Raw genomic sequence first — 20868 nt, 5'->3', positions numbered from 1 at the left:
TTAAACACATACAGTACAGTAAACTAGAGAGGTACATTTCCTGAAGAAAATGTGAGTGGTGCTTGCCGTGGCAAAACTCGTGCCCCAATATTACAATGTTTCCTTCAGTTCGGTTAATTGCCCCCTGCTGGGGCAATTTATCGCCCACCCCCTAGAAAAGCCATTGCACCCCATTCCCGAATAAGCCGCACGGTTTGACACCTCATTCATGGGTCTACGACAAACGTGGTTAATTGCCCCCTGCTGGGGCAATTATCCGCCCACCCCTCAGAAAAGTCATTGCATCCCATTCCCGAATAAGCCGCACGGTTTGACACCTCATTCATGGGTCTACGACAAACTAATTATTTGCCAAAATCCCCATTATAAGTCAATGGGGCAAATTTGAGGACCTCTCTTGCCCCGGGGGTAAAACTTATACTCTTGTGCGGGGTATCTTCTGACACAGGTTGCAAACCTCTTCAAATGTGGTAAATTTCACATTTCTAAAAAATTCACTCTCTGCGCTACAATCCGTCAAAGTTGGCCTCAATGTTAAGTCAATGGGATTTTTGGCCCGGTTAATTGCCCCCTGCGGGGGGCAATTAACCGTCCACACCTCAGAAAAGTCATAGCATCCCATTCCCGAATAGGCCATACAGTTTGACACCTCATTCATGGGTCTACAACGAACTAATTATTTACCAAAATCCCCATTATAAGTCAATGGGGCAAATTTGGGGACCTCTCTTGCCCCGGGGGTAAAACTTATACTCTTGTGCGGGGTATCTTCTGACACAGGTTGCAAACCTCTTCAAATGTGGTAAATTTCACATTTCTAAAAAATTCCCTCTCTGCGCTACAATCCGTCAAAGTTGGCCTCAATGTTAAGTCTATGGGATTTTTGGGCCAGTTAATTGCCCACTGCAGGGGCAATTAACCGCCAACCCCTTAGAAAAGACATAGCACCCCATTCCCGAATAGGCCGCACGATTTGACACCTCACTCATGGATCTACGACAAACGGTGCGGGACAAGTTCCGTGCCGAACTTTTGTACGGAAGAAGAATAATAATAAGCCTGTGAGATAATAGTAGTGATGCTTTGCAAGCACCACTAATAATATACAGTATAAGATCTGTAGCATTTCTAGGCTTATTCTCGAGTCAATAAGTTTTCCATTTTCTTAGGTAAAATTAGGTACCTCAGCTTATATTCGGATCGGCTTATACTCGAGTATATACGGTATTAAAAAAACATTTTAAAAAAGCAACTGAAAGTCTTTATTTCTGCCAAAAAAACACGAACTGTAAAAAGTGTTTGGAATGTAAGTAACCCTTTAAGCATATAATTCAAAATGTGTTATTGTGTTAATTATATTTATTTTTCTCTGTAATAATAAAACAGCACCTAACTGTAACTAAGCTTATGAATCCATATTGGTGGAAATTAGGGATACACCGAATCCAGGATTTTGTTCGGTATTCAGCCTTTTTTAGCAGGATTCAGATTTGGTTTTGTTTTCATGTAACCCTTCCAAAACCTAATTAGCATATGCCTATTAGGGTTCGGTCCGTATTCAACCTAATCCTTTACAAAGGAATTGAGGGTTCGGCCGAATCTGAAAAAATTTGGTGCATCCCTAGTCAAAATCTTATATAGGGTGTATTAATTTAACAGGTTTTATTTCGGTTTGAAGAACACATAACAACAACAAGGGAAAAAGGGCTTCGGGGTTTAAGTGGGCATCATCACATGTATAGAAGAGACTTGTACAGTATATTTAGTGATAGCAGTGATACCTTAAAACAATGCACAATGTTTACACAAAGGTCTTACATCCTGTTTGGTGATTTAACATAAGTAAGTTGAGAAGTATATTAAACAATAAATAATTTGTTCACAAAACAGTGTCTGTCCAGTTCTCCCAAATGTTTTCATATTTTTGTGGACATCCCACAGTCATGTAGGTTAGTTGGATCAGAGGTAGCATAGAGCAGATTAGGCTGAACCATTTTTCAAGTGTTGGGGCATTAGGAGACCACCGTACTTACGTCAAGTATACGAGGGTTAACCAGAGAGTACATTGGGAGTTGGTGGGGGCTATCTCAGCTACCACTACCAACATATTTCTGGTGAGAGTATTTTGAGAGAACAGATCCTATACGCTTATAGGGTGTTTCATGCACAATAAGCAAAGATCCCTTTTCTTTACATTAAATCCTCCTTTAAGAGATGAAATGATAATTATCTGCTGTGTGTTAGGTACGCTTGCAGATTGTTGTTATAATATAGGAAGCGTAAGTTTAAAACTTTTGAAAGTTCATATAAAAATATACCATAGAACAAGAAACCACTTTAACATAATGACATTGTTTTTTAAATTAAGGCGTAAAAATGCCGCAGTCTGTGATTTTACAATCAGTGGTTGGTCTCTCATTGTATGTTGGAATATCTTCAATTTCTTTAAGAACACCACAACCTTCAACCAGTTGCCTAAATCGGGAAAGGAATATAAAAAAGGTATTACAGTTATCTGTTTAAATAACATTAATCTTTTTTAAGCCAGGTAATAATGTTTTGATTTATTCTACATAAACACTGACAGGGTTAGATGAGAAATACACAAGTAATTAAGGAACAGATTAATAAACGACTAAATTCCTTATGTTTAGCACTGAACGGGTCAGGAAATGTTTCAAGGATTGCGGTTTAGTGATTTATTTAGCATGTTTGAGGATTCTACAGACCGTAGTCCCTCTGAATGCAGTGTGCTCCATTTCCTGCTATTTCTTTACTTGTGCTGAATGCTGGAAAGACAGAACAGCTTATCTGCTGCCACAGCAAGCTAAATAAAAATTATTTGTCTGTGCAGCCTTATCACAAAGGTACACCTCAAACCACACAAAAATTTTACTTTTCATAATGAAACACAATTGATGTAATCAAACACTTTCAGTCCCTTCCCTACTGAAAGCTATTGTATGGAAAATAATTTAACACAGAATTGCTAGACCTTATTTTATTCTGTAACAAAATATGTGCTTTCTTTTTAACAAAATGAGGTGAATTTCAGATTATGAACTCACCCAAAAGCCACACATCTTCGATCCAGATATGAAGTGGGCTGTAAAGTGATGTAGAACTGGGAGCCATTTGAGTGACGTCCTTTATTGGCCATACCAAGAATACCTCGCTTACTGTGAGGAACTGCGAAATTTTCATCTGCAGAACAAATTATTCTTAAAATACAACCTACAATAGGTTTTTCTTAAATTACACTGGAGACAGATATGTACAATAGGAAATGTTTTGAGCTTAAATGAGCTCTATACCAAAAAATTGCATTAATGTAAACTTACTCAGAATGGTCCTTTGACCACTTTTGCAATTTATATTACCAGGCCTGGAATTTGTAAAATCCCAGGCCTAGGGTGGCATGCTGCCTGCTTTCTGCAGTAATAGGGAACTGCATGGGGGGACTGTACAAAATTTCAAATGTCCTGTCCCAGTGCATCTGTTTCTTCATGTAGAGTAGACTTACAGTGTAGACACAGCCCCCTATTGGTTATTTCTCTTGTGCTTTCATGCGCCTGTGTGTGCGTTTACATGTGTGTGCTTGGTAAGGGAGGGGGCAGCAGGCTGGGTATGTGTTTGTATGGCAATTATGGCCAGAGAAAAGGTGTAAAATGCAGGAAAACCTAAAAAGGGGGCATGTAAATTTGAGGTTTCTCTTTACAGTATTAAGAAGTCAATGAGATGTTTATTTATCTGGAGGAACAAGCAAGATACTAGAACTCAGGTATAAACAATATTCCTGAACTTTATATTTTGCAACTGAAAAGACATTTCAGTGGTTGTGTTGTTTGAGGTCAGTGCATTCCTTAATGGGGGTGATGATGTATAAAGACTCAGCTGAGAATGACTGTACTATGCATTGTTGTTGTTATTGGAAGTAACCTTATGAAAATTAACCTGATCTCAGTTATTAAATCAGAACTACAGTCATGAAAAAACTGACCTGTCCTTTTGCCAGAATATACCATTACTTAGCATAGGTTGAAAAAACTCCCACACTGAATACAAATAGAGACTTGGTATGCAAGCAGGAGCATACTACATAGGGTTGTCCTGTTCAACGCTTTCTAATCTGGGTAGTGACATCACAGGGGCGGGAAAAACAACAGTGAGTGGTAAGTTTTTTCTGGGGTGGAACAATAATGATTTAAGACACTGCACTGACTACAGGGTTAATAATGTGGCATGTGGGATTGATTTTGGAAAAACCTGGATAGGCAATTTTTGAATTAGACAGCCTGGGCACTTGTCATAATTAAGAAGCGAAGTTCTTGGCGTTATTTATCTTACAATGACATATTTTAATGAAAAAAACTATGCGATAAGCGTTATTGACCTTTAGTGAATCGGCCCCTATAACGCTTATCGCATAGTTTTTTTCATTAAAATATGTCATTGTAAGATAAATAACGCCAAGAACATCGCTTCTTAATTATGACAAGTGTCCTTTTATTGAATCGAGTGCAAAATAAGAAGTGATAAGATTTTTAACGCATGCTATAAATAGCACTCCTTATTTATGGCAACCCTATTACTACAATTGCTCACTTTTTCATCAATTTCATATTCAGCCCACATTTAATATGAAATATATGCTGGAGATGAGTGGAATTGTTTTGCAGCACTGACATTCCAAGTCTCTATGTATAGACTATGCTGATTTTGGTTAGTGAGGCACACCCAAACTACCAACACTGGGCACCAACATGATGTGTAAGCATGCTACAAGTTGTTTGCTTACAGTAATGAACAAGTAAAATATGACCATATTTGTTCATGTTTTAGTACAGTCACCATAATAAGAATGTACAATGATACAATTTAAAGGAAATTATCTGTGATAAATGGTTTGCCTTAAGATAGGCCTTGGGCCCTCCACATTCCTTATCTTATTTATCACTGGCTTAGAAAGCATGAAATATGGCCACATGAGGCACCTTAGTCACTAATGCAGGGTTGAAATAAACAGACACAAATATATTTTGTTACCTTCAAATGTTTCTCCAAAAATGGATTCCCCTCCACTTCCTTTTCCCGATTCTATATCTGTTCAATAAAAATTGTTTTCTATTTACTCACATTATATATGTATATATTATAGCAAAATGTTTTACTTTTGTAACATATATATTTTAAGTCATGTATACATATTTCACTTGATGGTGTTTTTCAATGCATACATTTTGGTTTGGAATTTGGGAAAGTGTTATTTCATACATAGAAAAGATAGTGTTTGATCACTACACATTCCCTGGCCCTGGCTGTATTATTATTCATTTATTACCCTGATGTGATATGGTGGCTTGGAAATTTTGTGATCACTACCTTGTAATTTAAAACTAGCCACGCCATTATTATTGACTTATATTTAACTTATCCTTGGAGCGCTCCCACAACCCCCTTGTAAATTCTTGTAACAAGAACATACAGTTATTACACATTCAGCTTAGCAGTAAATGTGAAACAACAAATAAGGTTGAATATTTCAGATTGCATGTTGCATGGTTTTATGATTATTTAATTACCTCCTCCTTGTATCCAGCCATTTTTCACAATGCGATGGAAGATGGAATCTTTGTAATGCAATTTGAGACCACTGAGTGACACCCCTGCTGCCCCAGTGCATAGGCTCTGAAAGTTTTCACACGTTTTAGGGCACAGATCAGAGAATAACTGCAATAAAGGCATCACAGTGAGCAAGAACAATCTGTACCTGTGACCTGTGAAATATATAATTCACATAATTTTGCAATATTATATAGCTGTATGATCTGCACTTGTTTTTGAATACACATGTGGTGGGTCATTTATTACCATTACCATTTAAAACCATTTGATACAAGGTCCCCCTCAAAAAATTATTTTTAGGGGTCTGGCATGTACCACATCCCCTGCACGCTCGCATAGTTGTACACCCCGCCTGCTCACTCTCAAGTATGAGAGCACCTGGCAGGGGGGATGTCGCAATTGTCACAGAGAAAGCAGTCCTGCACCCCCCCCCCCCATCCCCCAGATGGTCTGCTTTCTCTATAGTTAAGCCACTATGCATATACTACAGCTAATGGAAAGTAGGCAAAGTATTACAATTTTTAAATGGAAGAAATATTATTATTGCAAATTTTAATGAGGTGCTTTAGATGTTACATCTCCTATGAACTGAGGTTTCCTACACAAAACACCAGAACATGTATAGAATAAACTCTCATGTATTGGCATGTTTCAAGGGTAACTAAACCTATATCTTCTATACCTTATCATAAAAGAACTTCTTTTAGCCCCTATAGTTTATATGGGGCTAATTAACATCATTCTCCAGTTAATATTTATTATGGGATGCTTTGCTTTATGTATTATGGGCTACTAATGATATGGTCTGTGCTGTTTCTTAATCACTGGAATGGGTAAATGTTTTTAAACATGGGGCTCATGGTAGTTTGGTATTATGGAATACCATACTTGCTTCTGAAGAAGTGGCGAAGGCCATGAAACGTGTTAAGCATATGGTATAAAACTAAGGTTCCAACATTGTGATGCTGCTATGTTTTATTGTTTTACTGACAGGTCAAATACTCTGTTTCCTTTGCCTAAACAATATATTAGAGCTAGCTGTCTTTCTGAATAAACTCCAACACAAAGCAGCAAGAAGAGAGATAGATTGCTACGAGGAGGAGGTTGTTGAGGAAGCATTAAAATAAAAACTATGGTACCATGTTTATGCCAGTGGCAAAAATAATAAATAAAAAAAAAACATCTACATTCGGCATGTATATAGATCAAGACCAAAGCGTGTGATACACCAGTGAGACAACACTCGTGCAATCAAGACCACATGCTTCAGGACATGAAGGTGTTAATTCTAAAAGGGAACTTTAAAACTGAACAAGAAAGAAAGATCTATGAATTCAAATGTATGTAATTATTTAACGCATTAAGACAGGGCCTTAATTTGGGGGTCAGGTTTCATGTCACACTATTTGACCTGACTGAATCCAGAACCCTGGACTATTTACAACCCACCCTCCACAAGTTATCTCTATCTGTAACGTCCTATAATTCATTGCTCATGAACACTTTTCTCTAATCTAACAATACAGGTATAGGATCCATTATCCAGAAACCTGTTATCCAGAAAGTTCCGAATAATGGAAAGGCCATCTGCCATAGTATCCATTATAAGCAAATAATTCTAATTTTTGAAAAATTTCCTTTTTCTCTGTAATAATAAAACAGTACCTTGAACTTTATCCTAACTAAGATAAAATTAATCCTTATTGGAGGCAAACCATCTTATTGGGTTTATTCAATATTTAAATTATTTTTAGCAGACTTAAGGTATGGAGATCCAAATTATGGAAAGACCTCTTATCCAGAAAACCTCAGGTTACAGGCATTCTGGATAACAGGTACCATAACTGTATAATTGTTGTGCCATTCCAGCTTGCATTTGTATTTTGGCTGACGAAGGCTCCTTAGAGCTCCAAAAGCTTGTAATGTATTTTTATTCTTAACCAATATAGGCATCACTTCTACAATACTGTTTTTTTAATTATTTGTTGAGGAACATGCTTATTTTAGAAATTGTACAGAATTATTAATTAGTCATATTTAGAACTTTTCTTATTTCCATAAGATAAAGTCTATATTAAATATTCATTTTTGCAACAGTTGCCCATTTAATCTTTACCACATCTAGTAAACCATAGCAAGCAATTACCTGACCAGTAAATGCTACCTGCTGCTTGGTTGCTATGGGTTTATATACAAGAAGCCTGCTTAAGAACATTTATTACTGTATTAGAGTACAGCAATGCTGAAGTTCCCCCCCCCCCATTCTATTTACACACTGCTTTCTAAATTACCAACTATGTTGACTTCCTGTATGTCAATTTGTCAAACCATGCCAGTGCACTACTGTTCTGTATAGGGACTCAAATGTATAGCTATCTTGGCTACCGCAGAAGACAAGTCTTACTGAAATGCTTTCCCACAAGCACTAATGTGAATTGCTGGTGGGAAAGCACACACAGTGCTTTATTTTCCAAAGTTTCCTGCACATAATTTATTCAAATTAGAAAAAAAAATACAGATTCAGAAAAAATTCACAAAATCAAATTTAAATAAATATGCATTAAGTCATTAATGCTTATGGTGTATTTCTACACCAATCACCCTTTGCCTCCAAAAGAATTTAACCAAATGATGAAGAAACAGACTCACTTTGGGACATATTTATAAAGATGTGAAGCTCAATTTACATCAGAAAAAGTCTAAAATCTGGAGTCAAATAAATAACATATTTTTAAAAATAATACTTATAAAAAGTTTCCTTTGGAATAACATTCATATGTAAAAGCCTGTGTGGCTATTTAGAAAAGTGTGTATATTACACTGGAATGAATGCCAATATAATACCCTTGTATTGCTGCTTTGTAATTACAGTTTATAAATATGCCCCATTTGTATGTGATGACTTGTGTTATATAAATTAAGCTTCTTCTTTTGGATAAACCAATGTCAACTCCAAAAACCATAAGGTCCAAACATCCAGCACCACAAAATATCCGTGTTAGCTAGATTTCTAATAAAGCACTCTAGATACTGTAAACCTTTGCTATATATATATAACATGAAAGAATGCCTAAAGGATTGAATCATCTTACCTCAAAGAGTAATCTTCCCACTGGTTTTCCTTGGATCGATATGTCAAGGTACACAAACACATGCTGTAATATTATATTGATTGTGTGATTATGAGCAGCTATTTTTATCACTTTTATAAAATGAATGTTTCTCAGATAAATGAGAAAAAAAGAAACCTGTTTTAAAACAAAAAGATTTAAAAATTCTATTTCTAACATTTAAGGGGGCATTTACTAACGATTGATTTTTTTTTGGTTGACATGAAAAAAAAAACAATTTTTTCGCGATTTATTATGCAACAAAACCACAACAAATCTTAAAGAAAAAAATACATGTAAAACTTGTCGAGATCATGTAGAAGACAATGGCAGATGTCCTTTTTACAACTGGAAGATCTGTGGGGTTTTAGAGGTTTTCCGGTTTTTTAGACACTGTAGAGCCACAAAAATTCAAATGTTAGTAAATGCCCCTTTCAGTGTTATATAAAATTATTTTAAAGTATTTAAAGTATTTTTTTTACTGAGTGACATGGTAATTATAAAGCATTGTTTTATCAATATCCACATCACACAAAACTAATAAATGTAATGGTGAACGCACACAGACCAAAGTTTTGCATTGGTTGGATGGTTGTATGCTTCTTATATTGCAGGAACCTGCAGTTTATCACAGGTAAGTTTACATAAAAAATAAAAATGAAATCTAAATATTTCTTATATCTAAAAGATGGCATTTTTTTACATTCAATTTTAGGATTTTTGTGTAGAAGAAAATAAAGTGTAGTCATTTTTTTCTAGCTGAGGGACAAATCTGGCGAGTTTCTGTTTTAGGCAATCATAACTTACGCAGCCACAATGTATTTTATAGATGGTACATGCTCTTATGGATAATGGTAAAATGTGGAAACAAATGAATCTGTATGAAAAACTGTGTTTGGTCAGATTTACCAGTTTAGCTGTACTTTACAGACCAATTTAAACCTTCTCCATACACACTTGTTCAACTTTTGTAAAGTATTCTTTTCTGGTACATTCACTTATGTTTAACTGCAACCAGTCCAAAAACAATAGTGTCTTTACTGTTATCATAAATTAATTAAAAGAAATTAAAATAGGGGTTCAGACTTCGGGTGAGGGTCACCTTTATTATATGATCAATTGACCCATATGAATGACTAAATAAGCCAAAGATCTCTCCAAAAAAGTGGATCTGTTCAGATATGCCAACCCATTTAGTTCTCCTATAAACACAGCTGGTCTTCACTTACTTTTGCATCGCTCAAATGCTTATTGTGAAAATCTTCAGCCAATGCTTTGTATAAGGCTAAAGGTCTGTAATCCCTGTATCCCCAATTCATGTTTGCCCATGATAGCAATGCTGCTTCGTCTCCAAGAAACTGACTGTTCATGAAGCACATAACACTGGAGGAATACTCCCATGTCTCCCCTTTAAGTTCCTAAAGAAATATAAAAGAATGTTTTTACTGCAGTCAGACATAATTTTCTTAAACATACATTATTTTATGCCATATGTATCTTCTATTACCAGACATGAAAACATATTATATAAAATATCTAAGTTAAAATTGAGGTTCAGCCAAAAATCTTGTGCTTTTAGTACTTTTGGGGTGAAGACACATGGAGCTACTTGTGGCTACTAAAATAGACAATGCTGATCATTTACTGATAATCGTCTCTACATGTGTTTTAGCAGGGGCAATTCTCAGCATTGTCCATGGCAGGGTATTTTCTGGAGTTTAGTAGCCGTGAAAAAGTAGCTGCTATTAGTAGCTCCATGTGTCTTCACCCTTAGTGCTTTTAGTGAATGTCTTAAATGAATTATCATTCTAATCTAAAAACTCAACTTTTCATTACACGCAGTTATTAAGTGGTTGATAGACTAATCAGTTTTACTGGCTGATATATTAGATAGCTTTAAGAAGGGGTTGGATGGCTTTTCAGAAAGTAAGAAAATACAGGGTTATGGAAGCTAGCTTATAGTACAAGCTGATAAAGGGATCCCATTGCCACCTAGGAGTCAGGAAGGAATTTTTCCACCTCTGTGGCAAATCCTCCGGATCAACCAGCAGTTTGGTAGGATATATATACATCAAAGGTTGAACTAAATGACCAAATAACTACATAGAAGCACTCTTGCCATACACTGTTTCCAGCACATCTTGTGCCAAAAAGGCATAATACATACAATATTGGATCTATCTGTGAACCTGTTTGCTTGAGAGAGTAAATAAATCAAATGTATAAATAATAAATATAATAACATAAATGTATACCTTTTTCTTTTCAGATAAATAACGTTGCCATTCACAGTCCAGTAAGGGAGTCACAACTGGATGATCAAATTCTGCATCAAATGATCTTTTAAGTACCTGAAAGGAAAACATATATATATTAGATAGATATTTAGATAGATATTTAGACACTGAAAAAAGAAAATACTTTATAGGGAACTACACAATAGCCATTTATTGGACAATAGCGTGCATCCTCCAAGTCACGTGTATTTGCACTTTTTACAGTAATGTAACTGGTTACATATAAGCTGCACTTCTGCATAAAATAACAGGTTTCTAACAGTCATAACACCATAGCAAACAGGCAATAAGTAGCAAAAAGCAGCTTGGGTTGGGTTACCTCAGCCGCACACTTGGCGACGTGAAAAGAGGGCTCGCTAAGGAGCCCCACAACCTGTAGTTGCACCTGCTCAGGAGCCATGATGCGATCTTCTGTGCCAGACTCCGTCCCCATGGCAACAGGACGCCGAGAGAGAGAAATAGAGAGAGAGGCGTGAGTCTATCGGTGGGACAGTGACGCAAGCGCTTGCTGTGATTGCCGTGACAGCTTACGGCTAGTGGCAGCACACGCGTCCCCTCGTTTATGACCTTCACTTAATACAAACAAATGTGCAAAAAAAACAAAATAAACTACATACGCTGATTGAAAGGAGTTGCTAAATCTGCTGTGGAAGTCGGGAGTTTCCATATTTGCTCCTGAAGTTTTAAGTCAGCGTAACAATATGCTGGTTGCTATATTGCAGATTTTGGCAAACTGGCCGCCTGGCATTGTGGGCCGTGCCTAGGATTACAAACAGGCCCTGACATTTCTAGGAAACAGGCCCAAACAGATCCCCAGCCTACTAAATAGTTACTGTCTAGGCATCACCATTAATGAAAGGGAATTATAAAGCAAATTACCTAGACCCTGCAATACTCACAAGATATAGGGCTCTACATAGTGGAAAAACAACAACATGTGGCTATAGACTGGAAATATTTGCAATGTGCCCATCCAAAATATCTAAGTTTATGAAGATTTCTGACTTGCATAGTTGAAACACTGCCATCAGTACACTACCACATTTTCCAAGCACCTCTCCAGAAATCAAAATGGCCTCAGAGCTTTCAGTTTGCAGTATTGTATCCCCCACATGTCACAGTTTGTTGCCCTGTATGTAAAAGATTAACAAAACTGGTAAAAACCCTTAGGGCCGTGACACACGGGGAGATTAGTCGCGCTGTGACAAATCTCCATTGTCGCGGCTGACTAATCTCCATGCCATCCCACTGGCTAGAATGTAAATCGTCGGTGGGATGGCATACGTGGCACCGGGATTTGCCGAAGTTGCCTTGAAAGGAAACTTTGGCGAATCGTAGCGCCGCGTATGCCATCCCACCGGCGATTTACATTCTAGCCAGTGGGATAGCATTGCGGGGAGATTAGTCGCCCATGACAACGAAGATTTGTCGTGCGGCGTCTAATCTCCCCTGAACAGTTTGATGCACGAGTTTGCATAGGATACCAAAGTATATGACCCAAAGATGATAACAGTGTGTACAAAATCGTCATGGATGTTATATTAGCTGCTGCAAAATGATTTATTTACTGCATTTTATGTAGCTGAAAGCCACAAAAAAAATACCCCAAAAAAACATTTATAGAAAGTATACATTCCTTCAGCAAAGCTTAGCAGTACAGATGACATATCTGAAATTGCCTTCAAGTCTGCATTTTACAGTATCTTATCGCCTACATGTCATTAGATAAGATCAAACATCCTAAATATGAATGCCAAGGGTCTGCTGAATAGTTTGATGCCCAGTATGCATTGAATTACTCAATTATGTGGCATGTAGGGACCCCCTAACATTATACAGACCCAAGAAAACCATATACGGTGTATTATTGGAACTTTCACTTTCTGACAAATCCAAAAAAGCAAAATGCATCTTTTTACTCCAAACTGCAAAGCTACACTTAAGCAAAAGCGTGCGTTTTACCATTATATGCCTCACACATACTAACATAAAACATCCTAATATGAATAGCAGTGCTTTGTGTGTTCACCAGTATTAAAATATTGCAAAAACAAGTAATCAAGAACAGTGCAGAATAAGAATGCAATAAAATCAAATAAACCAGTCAAATCATTATATATTTTTTCACCTAGTGAGATCAGTGGTCAAAATTACACTTCAGTAGTCTCGCTGTTCTATTGTTTTATAGACAAATTAGGGGGGGGGGGGTGGCTTTAAATGCCTCTTCTCTGCCCAGACAGTAGGAGCTACATTTGGTGGCACTTAGAGCCTGTAATTGCTCTAGTAATATTCTGAGATAATTTGCAGTTGGTATTCATTTTTTATTGTAGTTTTTTAATTAATTCAATTTTTGTTTGGGAGCTCTTCCGCTTGGAGTTTCTGGTTGCTAGGGTCCAATTTACCTTAGCAACCAGGGTGTGGTTTGAATGAAAGACAGGTATATGAATAGGAGAGGGACTGAACAGAAAAATTAATAATAAAAAGTAACAATAACAATAAAATTGTTAGAAGAAGAAACTATGACACTATGAAAACTATGAAAAACAAATAATGAAAACTAATTGAAGAGATGCTTAGAATTGGCCATTCTATAGCATACTAACAGTTAACTTAAGGGTGAACACACACTGAGCTACTAGTAGCAGCTACTTTTTTATGGCTACTAAACGCCAGAAATACCCTGCCATAGACAATACTGAGAATTGCCTCTGCTAAAAAACACGTAGAGACAATTATCAGTAAATAATCAGCATTGTCTGTTTTAGTAGCCACAAGAAGTAGCTGCTACTAGTAGCTCCGTGTGTCTACACCCTAAAGGTGAACCACCCCTTTAAATGTATAACAGCACAAGTGTACGCAGTACTTTACAAAGTGTAAACACAAAAACAGATAAAATATAGGGAAGCCATTCTGGCAACACAGCCCAGGGCTGAAGCTATAGTTAATTCACCCCTGCTCCACAGCCCAGAACTGCTTTACTCCTCATCTGCTACTGCTTCCCATTCAAATTAATAGAAAACCTACCTTCCACCTAAGCTGTTTAGACTGGGCATGACAAAATAGGTATGAAGCTGCGGAAATTTGCTATTTTCCTCCACTCATTAACAAGTCCTCATGGTCATCCAGGACTCACAAAACAGGCAGACAGTTATGGCCTAGACCTGATTGTTTATTAGACACCGCAGGCACGATAGAACAATATATTTAGCAGGTCCAGTAGATCCCTGGGGGCCCAGAAGGATATAGATCTAGTGGATAAAGATTATACTATAATGCCCATATCTACTTGCCACTATTCTCCTGTCAAGGAAATCCATTTAAAAGCACTTTGTTTAACAATTTTTATAAAATGTTTGTGTAACTTGTATCTGTAAATTGTTGGGAGGCCTAACTGACCTGCTCACCTAACTCCCTTGGAGCCGTAACTTGTTACCTGCTCTGTTAGGTTTTTTTTTTGGCCCTGGCTGCTAAGAGGAACAGAATTTTGTAAAAACCAGTATTACAGGTTCTGTCACATACCATTTGGTGCTCCTAGATCAGATTTACTTCCTTTCACTCAAGCACACTATGATCACATGCATTATAATTAATACCCTTCAGAGTAAAATACACACATACCTGGCTAGAGACACACCCTTCATTTCTTTAGTTCTACTTCAACCTTTTCCCCTGTAAATGTGCAGTAAAAGAAATATTCCTGGGCCAAGTAGTATTTCTGGCCATCATAATTAGAATAAACTGGGTACATTTAGTGACCTAATTCTTTTCATTATCAGGGTCTAATCAGTCAGACAATCAGGATTCCTTGCAGTAGTTTAAAAGAGATACAGGAATATGAATAGGAGATCATTGCCGAAACCGACACTTTGTCAATGGAATTTTCCACCTTTTTGGCATAAACTCATTTCACTGGGTTCATGTAGAAAAGGTGCATAAACACTTTTTTAAACTTTGAAAAGAACACAGATATACCTTGTTTCACAGATTGAAAGGAAGCCCTGTTACTCATAAGAATCATTTAAAAAAAACCCTTCAGCTACGTTAAATAGTTAAGCTGAATTGAAAAAAGGTCAAGGTTCATCAAGTTTAACCCCTCCAAGTCAACCCCAGTTCACATATATGGATTTATACCAACATATCTATACACTCACATATATAAAATATATATGCCAACATCACTGCCCTCACTGTGAAAAAAAAAAAAGTAGAGTAGATCGCTTCACAATAAACTAAAGCTGGCCATACACGCACCGATAATATCGTACAAAACCTCGTTTCGTACGATATTCGGTGCGTGTATGGAAAGTCGGCGAGTCGACTGATATCGCAGGAAGCTGCTGATATCGGTCGACTCGCCGATCGGCCAGGTTAAAAGATTTTGATCGGGCGCCATAGAAGGCGCCAAAATCTGCCGTCAGGGCTGAATCTGCAGGAGGTAGAAATCCTATTGTTTCTACCTTCTTATCTGCCGTTTCAGCCCTGAAGGTTAGTGGCGGATTTAACGATCTTAAGATTTAAGATCGCAAATCGCCACGTGTGTGGCCACCTTAAGGGGATTGAGGGGATTAGATCACTCTGTGAGCATAAAAGGGGTGGGGTGTGTGGTTTCCAGCTATCATGGTTTCCTCTTAATCTGTGGAATCAGGTATGTTTGTATGAAGAAAAATATATGTATTTAATTATTGAAATTCAGATTGTATTTATGAACCTTTTTACATGAGCTTGTGCCTAAATGAGGGATATTTATGTTTTTAAAGGAGGATAGGATTAACCCTTTCACTGCCAGCCGATTTGTCCCAAAAGAACATCTACTGCCAAGCCATTTTTAGACATTTTGCACTCATTACATTTGCTTCGGTTTCTTGACAAGAAAACCTACATGAAATAAAGCATGTTATATATCGTTTTTTCCGGAACGAATTGGGTTTGAACATTGTAATAAAATTTTGTACTTTTTCTGGAGATTTAACACATTTTTTGAGTGAACTATGTTAAAAAAAAAAGTGAAATAAAGAAAAAAGTATTTTTATTTTGTGTTTTTTTTCCAAGAATGATTACATTAACATACAAAAATTGTACTGTTTGTAAAAGCCCCAATTCTGCTGAATCCAACAATACCAAATATGTATTGGTAACCCACTTTTCTTGTACACAAAAAAACACCCCAATAATAAAACAGCATTTAGTGCAATTTTACATCGAAAAAAAGTGAAAAGGCCATCTCTATTTTAACATGGCATATCCTATGACAGAAATGGAATCCCCCCATAAGTCACACATTTTTAGAAACTGCACACCTCTAGATTTTTAGTTGTGGTGTAGTTTTTGCTCTAAATGTAGCTCCTGTCATACAGATGCCGTAAATACATACACCATATTTTTAATTTTTTTTTTTTTTTCCTGAAACACTATCACAGTCACAAAGTCCAAAATAAATTTGACAATAAAACACCAATGAAAATTTTCAAATGAAGGCAGGTTATGAAAGAACAAGTTATCCAGAGTAAAACGATATGCCACATGCATGGGTGCACCTAAAGAAACGGCTTCCAAACAGCCCACAACAGGGGCAATGCATAAGGGCAATTTCAGCTGGAAAGTGCACACCTTGCAGTTTTTCAGTCTAAACTACCCCTTACTTGTGAAATACCCCCACAAACTATATGTTTTCTGAAAGTGCACATCAGTAGCTACTCAGCAGCACCATTCTTGCTTTCCTACATGCAGAATTGTGGACACAGTTCTCCGTAGAAGTTTGGGTTTGGCCGGAAATAAAGAAAAAAAAAAAAACATCCAAAGTTAGATTTCTCCACGAAATTGCCATAACAACGAAAAAAAAAACCACTAAAAAATCTGCAACTTGTCCTGAACAAAACGATACCCCACATGCATGGGTGCACCTAAAGACACGGCCTCCAAACAGCCCAAAACAGGGCAATTTCAGCTTAAAAGTTTGGAGGTGCACACCATGCAATTTTTCAGTGTAACACCCCCTTACCTGTGAAATTGCAAAAATGCAATAAAATCCCTGAATATACAAAAAAGTGATTATGACCTAATTACTACTGAGATAAAAGTTACACAAGCAAAGTTCTCTAAATACAACCAAGAACAATAAATAAGCAAGAACAGTAAGGGGCTGATTTACTAAGACACGATTTCGAATCCGAATTGGAAAAATTCAGATTGGAAACGAACATTTTGCGACTTTATCGTATTTTTTGCGATTTTTTTTCGGCGTCTTTACGATTTTTGCGTAAAAACGCGATTTTTTTCGGCGTCTTTACGATTTTTGCGTAAAAACGCGAGTTTTTCGTAGCCATTACGAAAGTTGCGCAAAGTCGCGATTTTTTCGTAGCGTTAACACTTGCGCGCAAAGTCGCGCCTTTTTCGTAGCGTTAAAACTTAAAAGGCGCGACGTTTCGGGCAAGTTTAACGCTACGAAAAAATCGCGACTTTGCGCAACTTTCGTAATGGCTACGAAAAACTCGCGTTTTTACGCAAAAATCGTAAAGACGCTGAAAAAATCGCGTTTTTACGCAAAAATCGTAAAGACGCCGAAAAAAATCACAAAATTACCGATCATTACGAAAAAAACGCAATCGGACGCATTCGGCCCGTTCATGGGTTAGTAAATGTGCCCCTAAATGTACAGCAACACAAATCTAAAAATGCAATGGAACCACTGAAAAATGCAATAAAATACAAAAAAAAATATGTGATTATGCCGTGTGACTTGCGTTCAGGGTACCTGATCACTTGTCACACTGCAAAATCAAGCTAACACAAGTAATAAAACAGAAATAAAGCACAACGCAGAACTGAAAAAGCAATGAAACAAATAAAATCAATAATATAAAATAAAACTGATCAAACAGTGATAGTGTATAAAGGCTAAAAATGGAAAATAAAATAAAGGCAAAGTAAAAAATATGTATGTGTGCACACTTGCCAAAGGAGTGTATGTATGTGTGTGTGTGTATGTGTGTGTATGTATGTGTGTGTAAGTGTATGCCTGGGCAAAAAAAGTAAAAAAAAAAAAAAAAAAGTGGAAACTGCAAAGAAAAGTAAAATTAAGCAAAAACAAAATGTACAATTAGTGTGATGTGTATAATGTTGCAAAAATGGTATCTGGGGGCTGGTAAGGCAGATGTCAAAGGCAGGCAAGGCAGATCTCGGTGCTGGAGGGTCACAGGGGGTGCAGGCAGGCTCCACAAGTGAGGGGGCGGCGCCTGGGGCTGGCTTTAAATACCCCATGCAGCAGGCCATCCTGATGACGTCGCTGCACCTTGGGGTCATTCCAGGGGCGATCAGAGGGGCAAGAGGACGTGTCCGATCCGGTATGCTCGTTGCCTAGGGGGTTGTGTGGCGGGGAGCGGTGAGTGCAGAGAACGCGCTTCCTTAATGGAAAACTTAGCTCCTACGTGCTCGGCACATAGTGACTTTTTATGCCAGCACGTAGGAGCTACGGTCTTGGCAGGGAAAGGGTTAATCACTTGAGAGGTGGGGTGTGTGTAAAATGTTAGACAACACCAGTGATTGTAATCACTTACCTGACACCCTGGGCTAGTGCTCCTGTTAGTAGAAAAATGCACCAGCCTGGGGTTTCTCCATGCAGTGATCCTCTTCCTGCTTCTTGTTTACACAGATGCGTTTGTGCAGTAAAGTGAAAAGCCAAACTTTAAAAGCAAAGCCATCTTTACCACTGGCCCCAGGCCACGGAAGTATAAAGAACTAGCAGAAGACAAATTGCTCTGTGGTGCTGTCTAAGGCCTGCTAATTGGCTTCTGAAAAAAATGACCCTAATGTTCGTGATAGGGATCCTAGATTGGAAGCTTCACTGGGGCAGGGAATGATGCAAATGATGAGTAATCACTTTAAAGCGCTGCAGAAATGTGTTGGTGCTATTTAAATACCAGGAAATAAGGCAGAGTGGGCAATTTTTGGGCTCTGGCACTTTTATATTGTACAATAAATGGTTTGTTCATTGTCATCACGCATCTGTAAGAAAAGGAACACACCTAAAGGACAGAAGGTTGGAGCATTAGATATGAGGCTATGGGCAGTCTTAATAATATAAAGGTAGTGCCCTGGATGAACACACTGATAGATGGGGCAGTGACAGCTCTAGGCCATTTGCTGAGAATATATCCACATTATAATTTGTCATAGCTCAAACATACTCATGTGTGTAGAAGCAAGAACATTAAAAGTAGTCAGTATTTCTTTATAAAATAGAACATCTAAAAAAAGAACAAAACAATCAAGACAACCCCAAAAGTGTGTTAAAAGAGTTTAATGGAACACAGAGTATTAATCCTTTTTCTATAGCTTAATGTTGTGATACACATGGCAACTTGCATAGCCTTGGATTCTCCATTCGTTGCACCTAATAAACTGTATTATTGCACTTTATGATGGCTCCCTGCAAAAACTTGAAAAAATAAAATGACATTTCCATATGGAAATATATTACATTTGTTTCCTAGTCAGATGTTAATTGAAAAAACATTAATGGTCTCCTCCAAAATACATTTTAACAAGTAGGTCACAAAGAAAAGTAGTACAGCCCATATTTTTTAACCTTTTTATGTCTTTTAAAGGACATGTCAACCCCAAAAATTATTTTTTTGCCCAATAAAGGAAAACTTAATTCTAGGCAACTTTGCAATATACATTAATTACATATTTGTATTGGTTTCTGAGTTATTTGTATATATAACTGCTATTAAGGGCTGTGACACAAGGGGAGATTAGTCGCAGCACGACAAATCTACCTTGTCGCTGGCAACTAATCTCCTTGAAATGCCATCCCACTGGCGAGAATGTAAATCGGCGGTGGGATGGCATACGCGGCGCTGCAATTTGCCGAAGTCGCGGAAGTTTCCTCTCAATGCAACTTCTGTGACTTCTGCAAATCCCAGCGCCACGTATGTCATCCCACGGTCGATTTACATTCTCGCCAGTGGGATGGCATTTCAAGGAGATTAGTCGCACAGCTGCTTGTCCTTTTCTATTCTCTGCCATGGTGGCTCTGGCGTTTCTACAGCAATTACATTTACAAGCAACTTTTAAAGCACTAATAATTTTAATAAGTTGTTTAGAATTATGTTTTATTAGGCAAAACATCATTTTTGGGTTTGACATGTCCTTTAAACATCTTTAAAAATACACATATTGAGATTATGGATTATCTATTTTAAGGAAAACTATATAAGAACTTTATTCTTAAACAGACTATTTTATTTATATTTCCCCTGATTACAATTTAGTGCAAACCTTCATCCCTGCATACACAAATATGTTTAACTGTATACATTGTTCTTTTCAGTGTGGTTCAAATTTTCTGGTTGTTGCTGACAAACAAGCTGTTGTTGGCCTACTGACTGGCAGTTGTCATACAGAGGAAACACAGTTATGCATTACTACTAGCAAGACACACGTTGAGCTTTACTCACTCTTCTTTTGTTTTCAGGAAGCCAATAAAGTAAATCCAAATTGCCCTTTACCTTAAAGGAACAGTAACACCAAAAAATGAAAGTGTATAAAAGTAACTAAAATATAATGTGCTGCTGCCCTGCACTGGTAAAAGTTGTGTGTTTACTTTAGAAAGTCTACTATAATTTATATAAATAAGTTGCTATGTAGCCATGGAGGCAGCCATTCAAAGGAGAAAAGGCACAGGCACATAGCAGATAACGGATAAAACACTATTGTATTCTACATAACTTATCTGTTATCTGCTATGTAACCTGTGCCTTTTCTCCTTTTTTCCAGCTTGAATGGCTGCCCCCGTGGCTACACAGCAGCTTATTATATAAATTATAGTAGTGTTA

At 37.3% G+C, this 20868-nt stretch overlaps 1 protein-coding gene across 3 annotated transcripts; it reads right to left on the bottom strand.

The window, feature by feature from the left end:
• Positions 1–1243: 1243 nt before the first annotated feature.
• Positions 1244–14635, bottom strand: ppil6 (peptidylprolyl isomerase like 6). Of its 3 annotated transcripts, none has more exons than XM_018094316.2 (8): positions 11352–11526; positions 10991–11086; positions 9965–10153; positions 8718–8780; positions 5583–5730; positions 5047–5103; positions 3069–3204; positions 1244–2475 (listed from the first exon to the last, which is right to left on the bottom strand). In XM_018094316.2, exons 1-8 carry the CDS (start codon positions 11463–11465, stop codon positions 2364–2366), a joined length of 915 nt encoding a protein of 304 aa, XP_017949805.1. In that variant the 5' UTR covers positions 11466–11526; the 3' UTR covers positions 1244–2363. The 3 variants fall into 3 exon arrangements, with proteins under 3 accessions (XP_017949805.1, XP_031758453.1, XP_031758454.1); XM_031902594.1 differs by lacking the exon at positions 11352–11526 and adding an exon at positions 14552–14635 and having other exon boundaries at positions 2337–2475; XM_031902593.1 differs by lacking the exon at positions 8718–8780 and having other exon boundaries at positions 11352–11531.
• Between the last annotated feature and the right edge of the window lie 6233 nt (positions 14636–20868).

The sequence above is a fragment of the Xenopus tropicalis genome, chromosome 5, assembly GCF_000004195.4.
Source record: "Xenopus tropicalis strain Nigerian chromosome 5, UCB_Xtro_10.0, whole genome shotgun sequence".
Taxonomy (NCBI): Eukaryota; Metazoa; Chordata; class Amphibia; order Anura; family Pipidae; genus Xenopus; species Xenopus tropicalis.
Note: the sequence above shows the minus strand (reverse complement) of the source record. Positions and strands in the feature narration are given on the sequence as shown.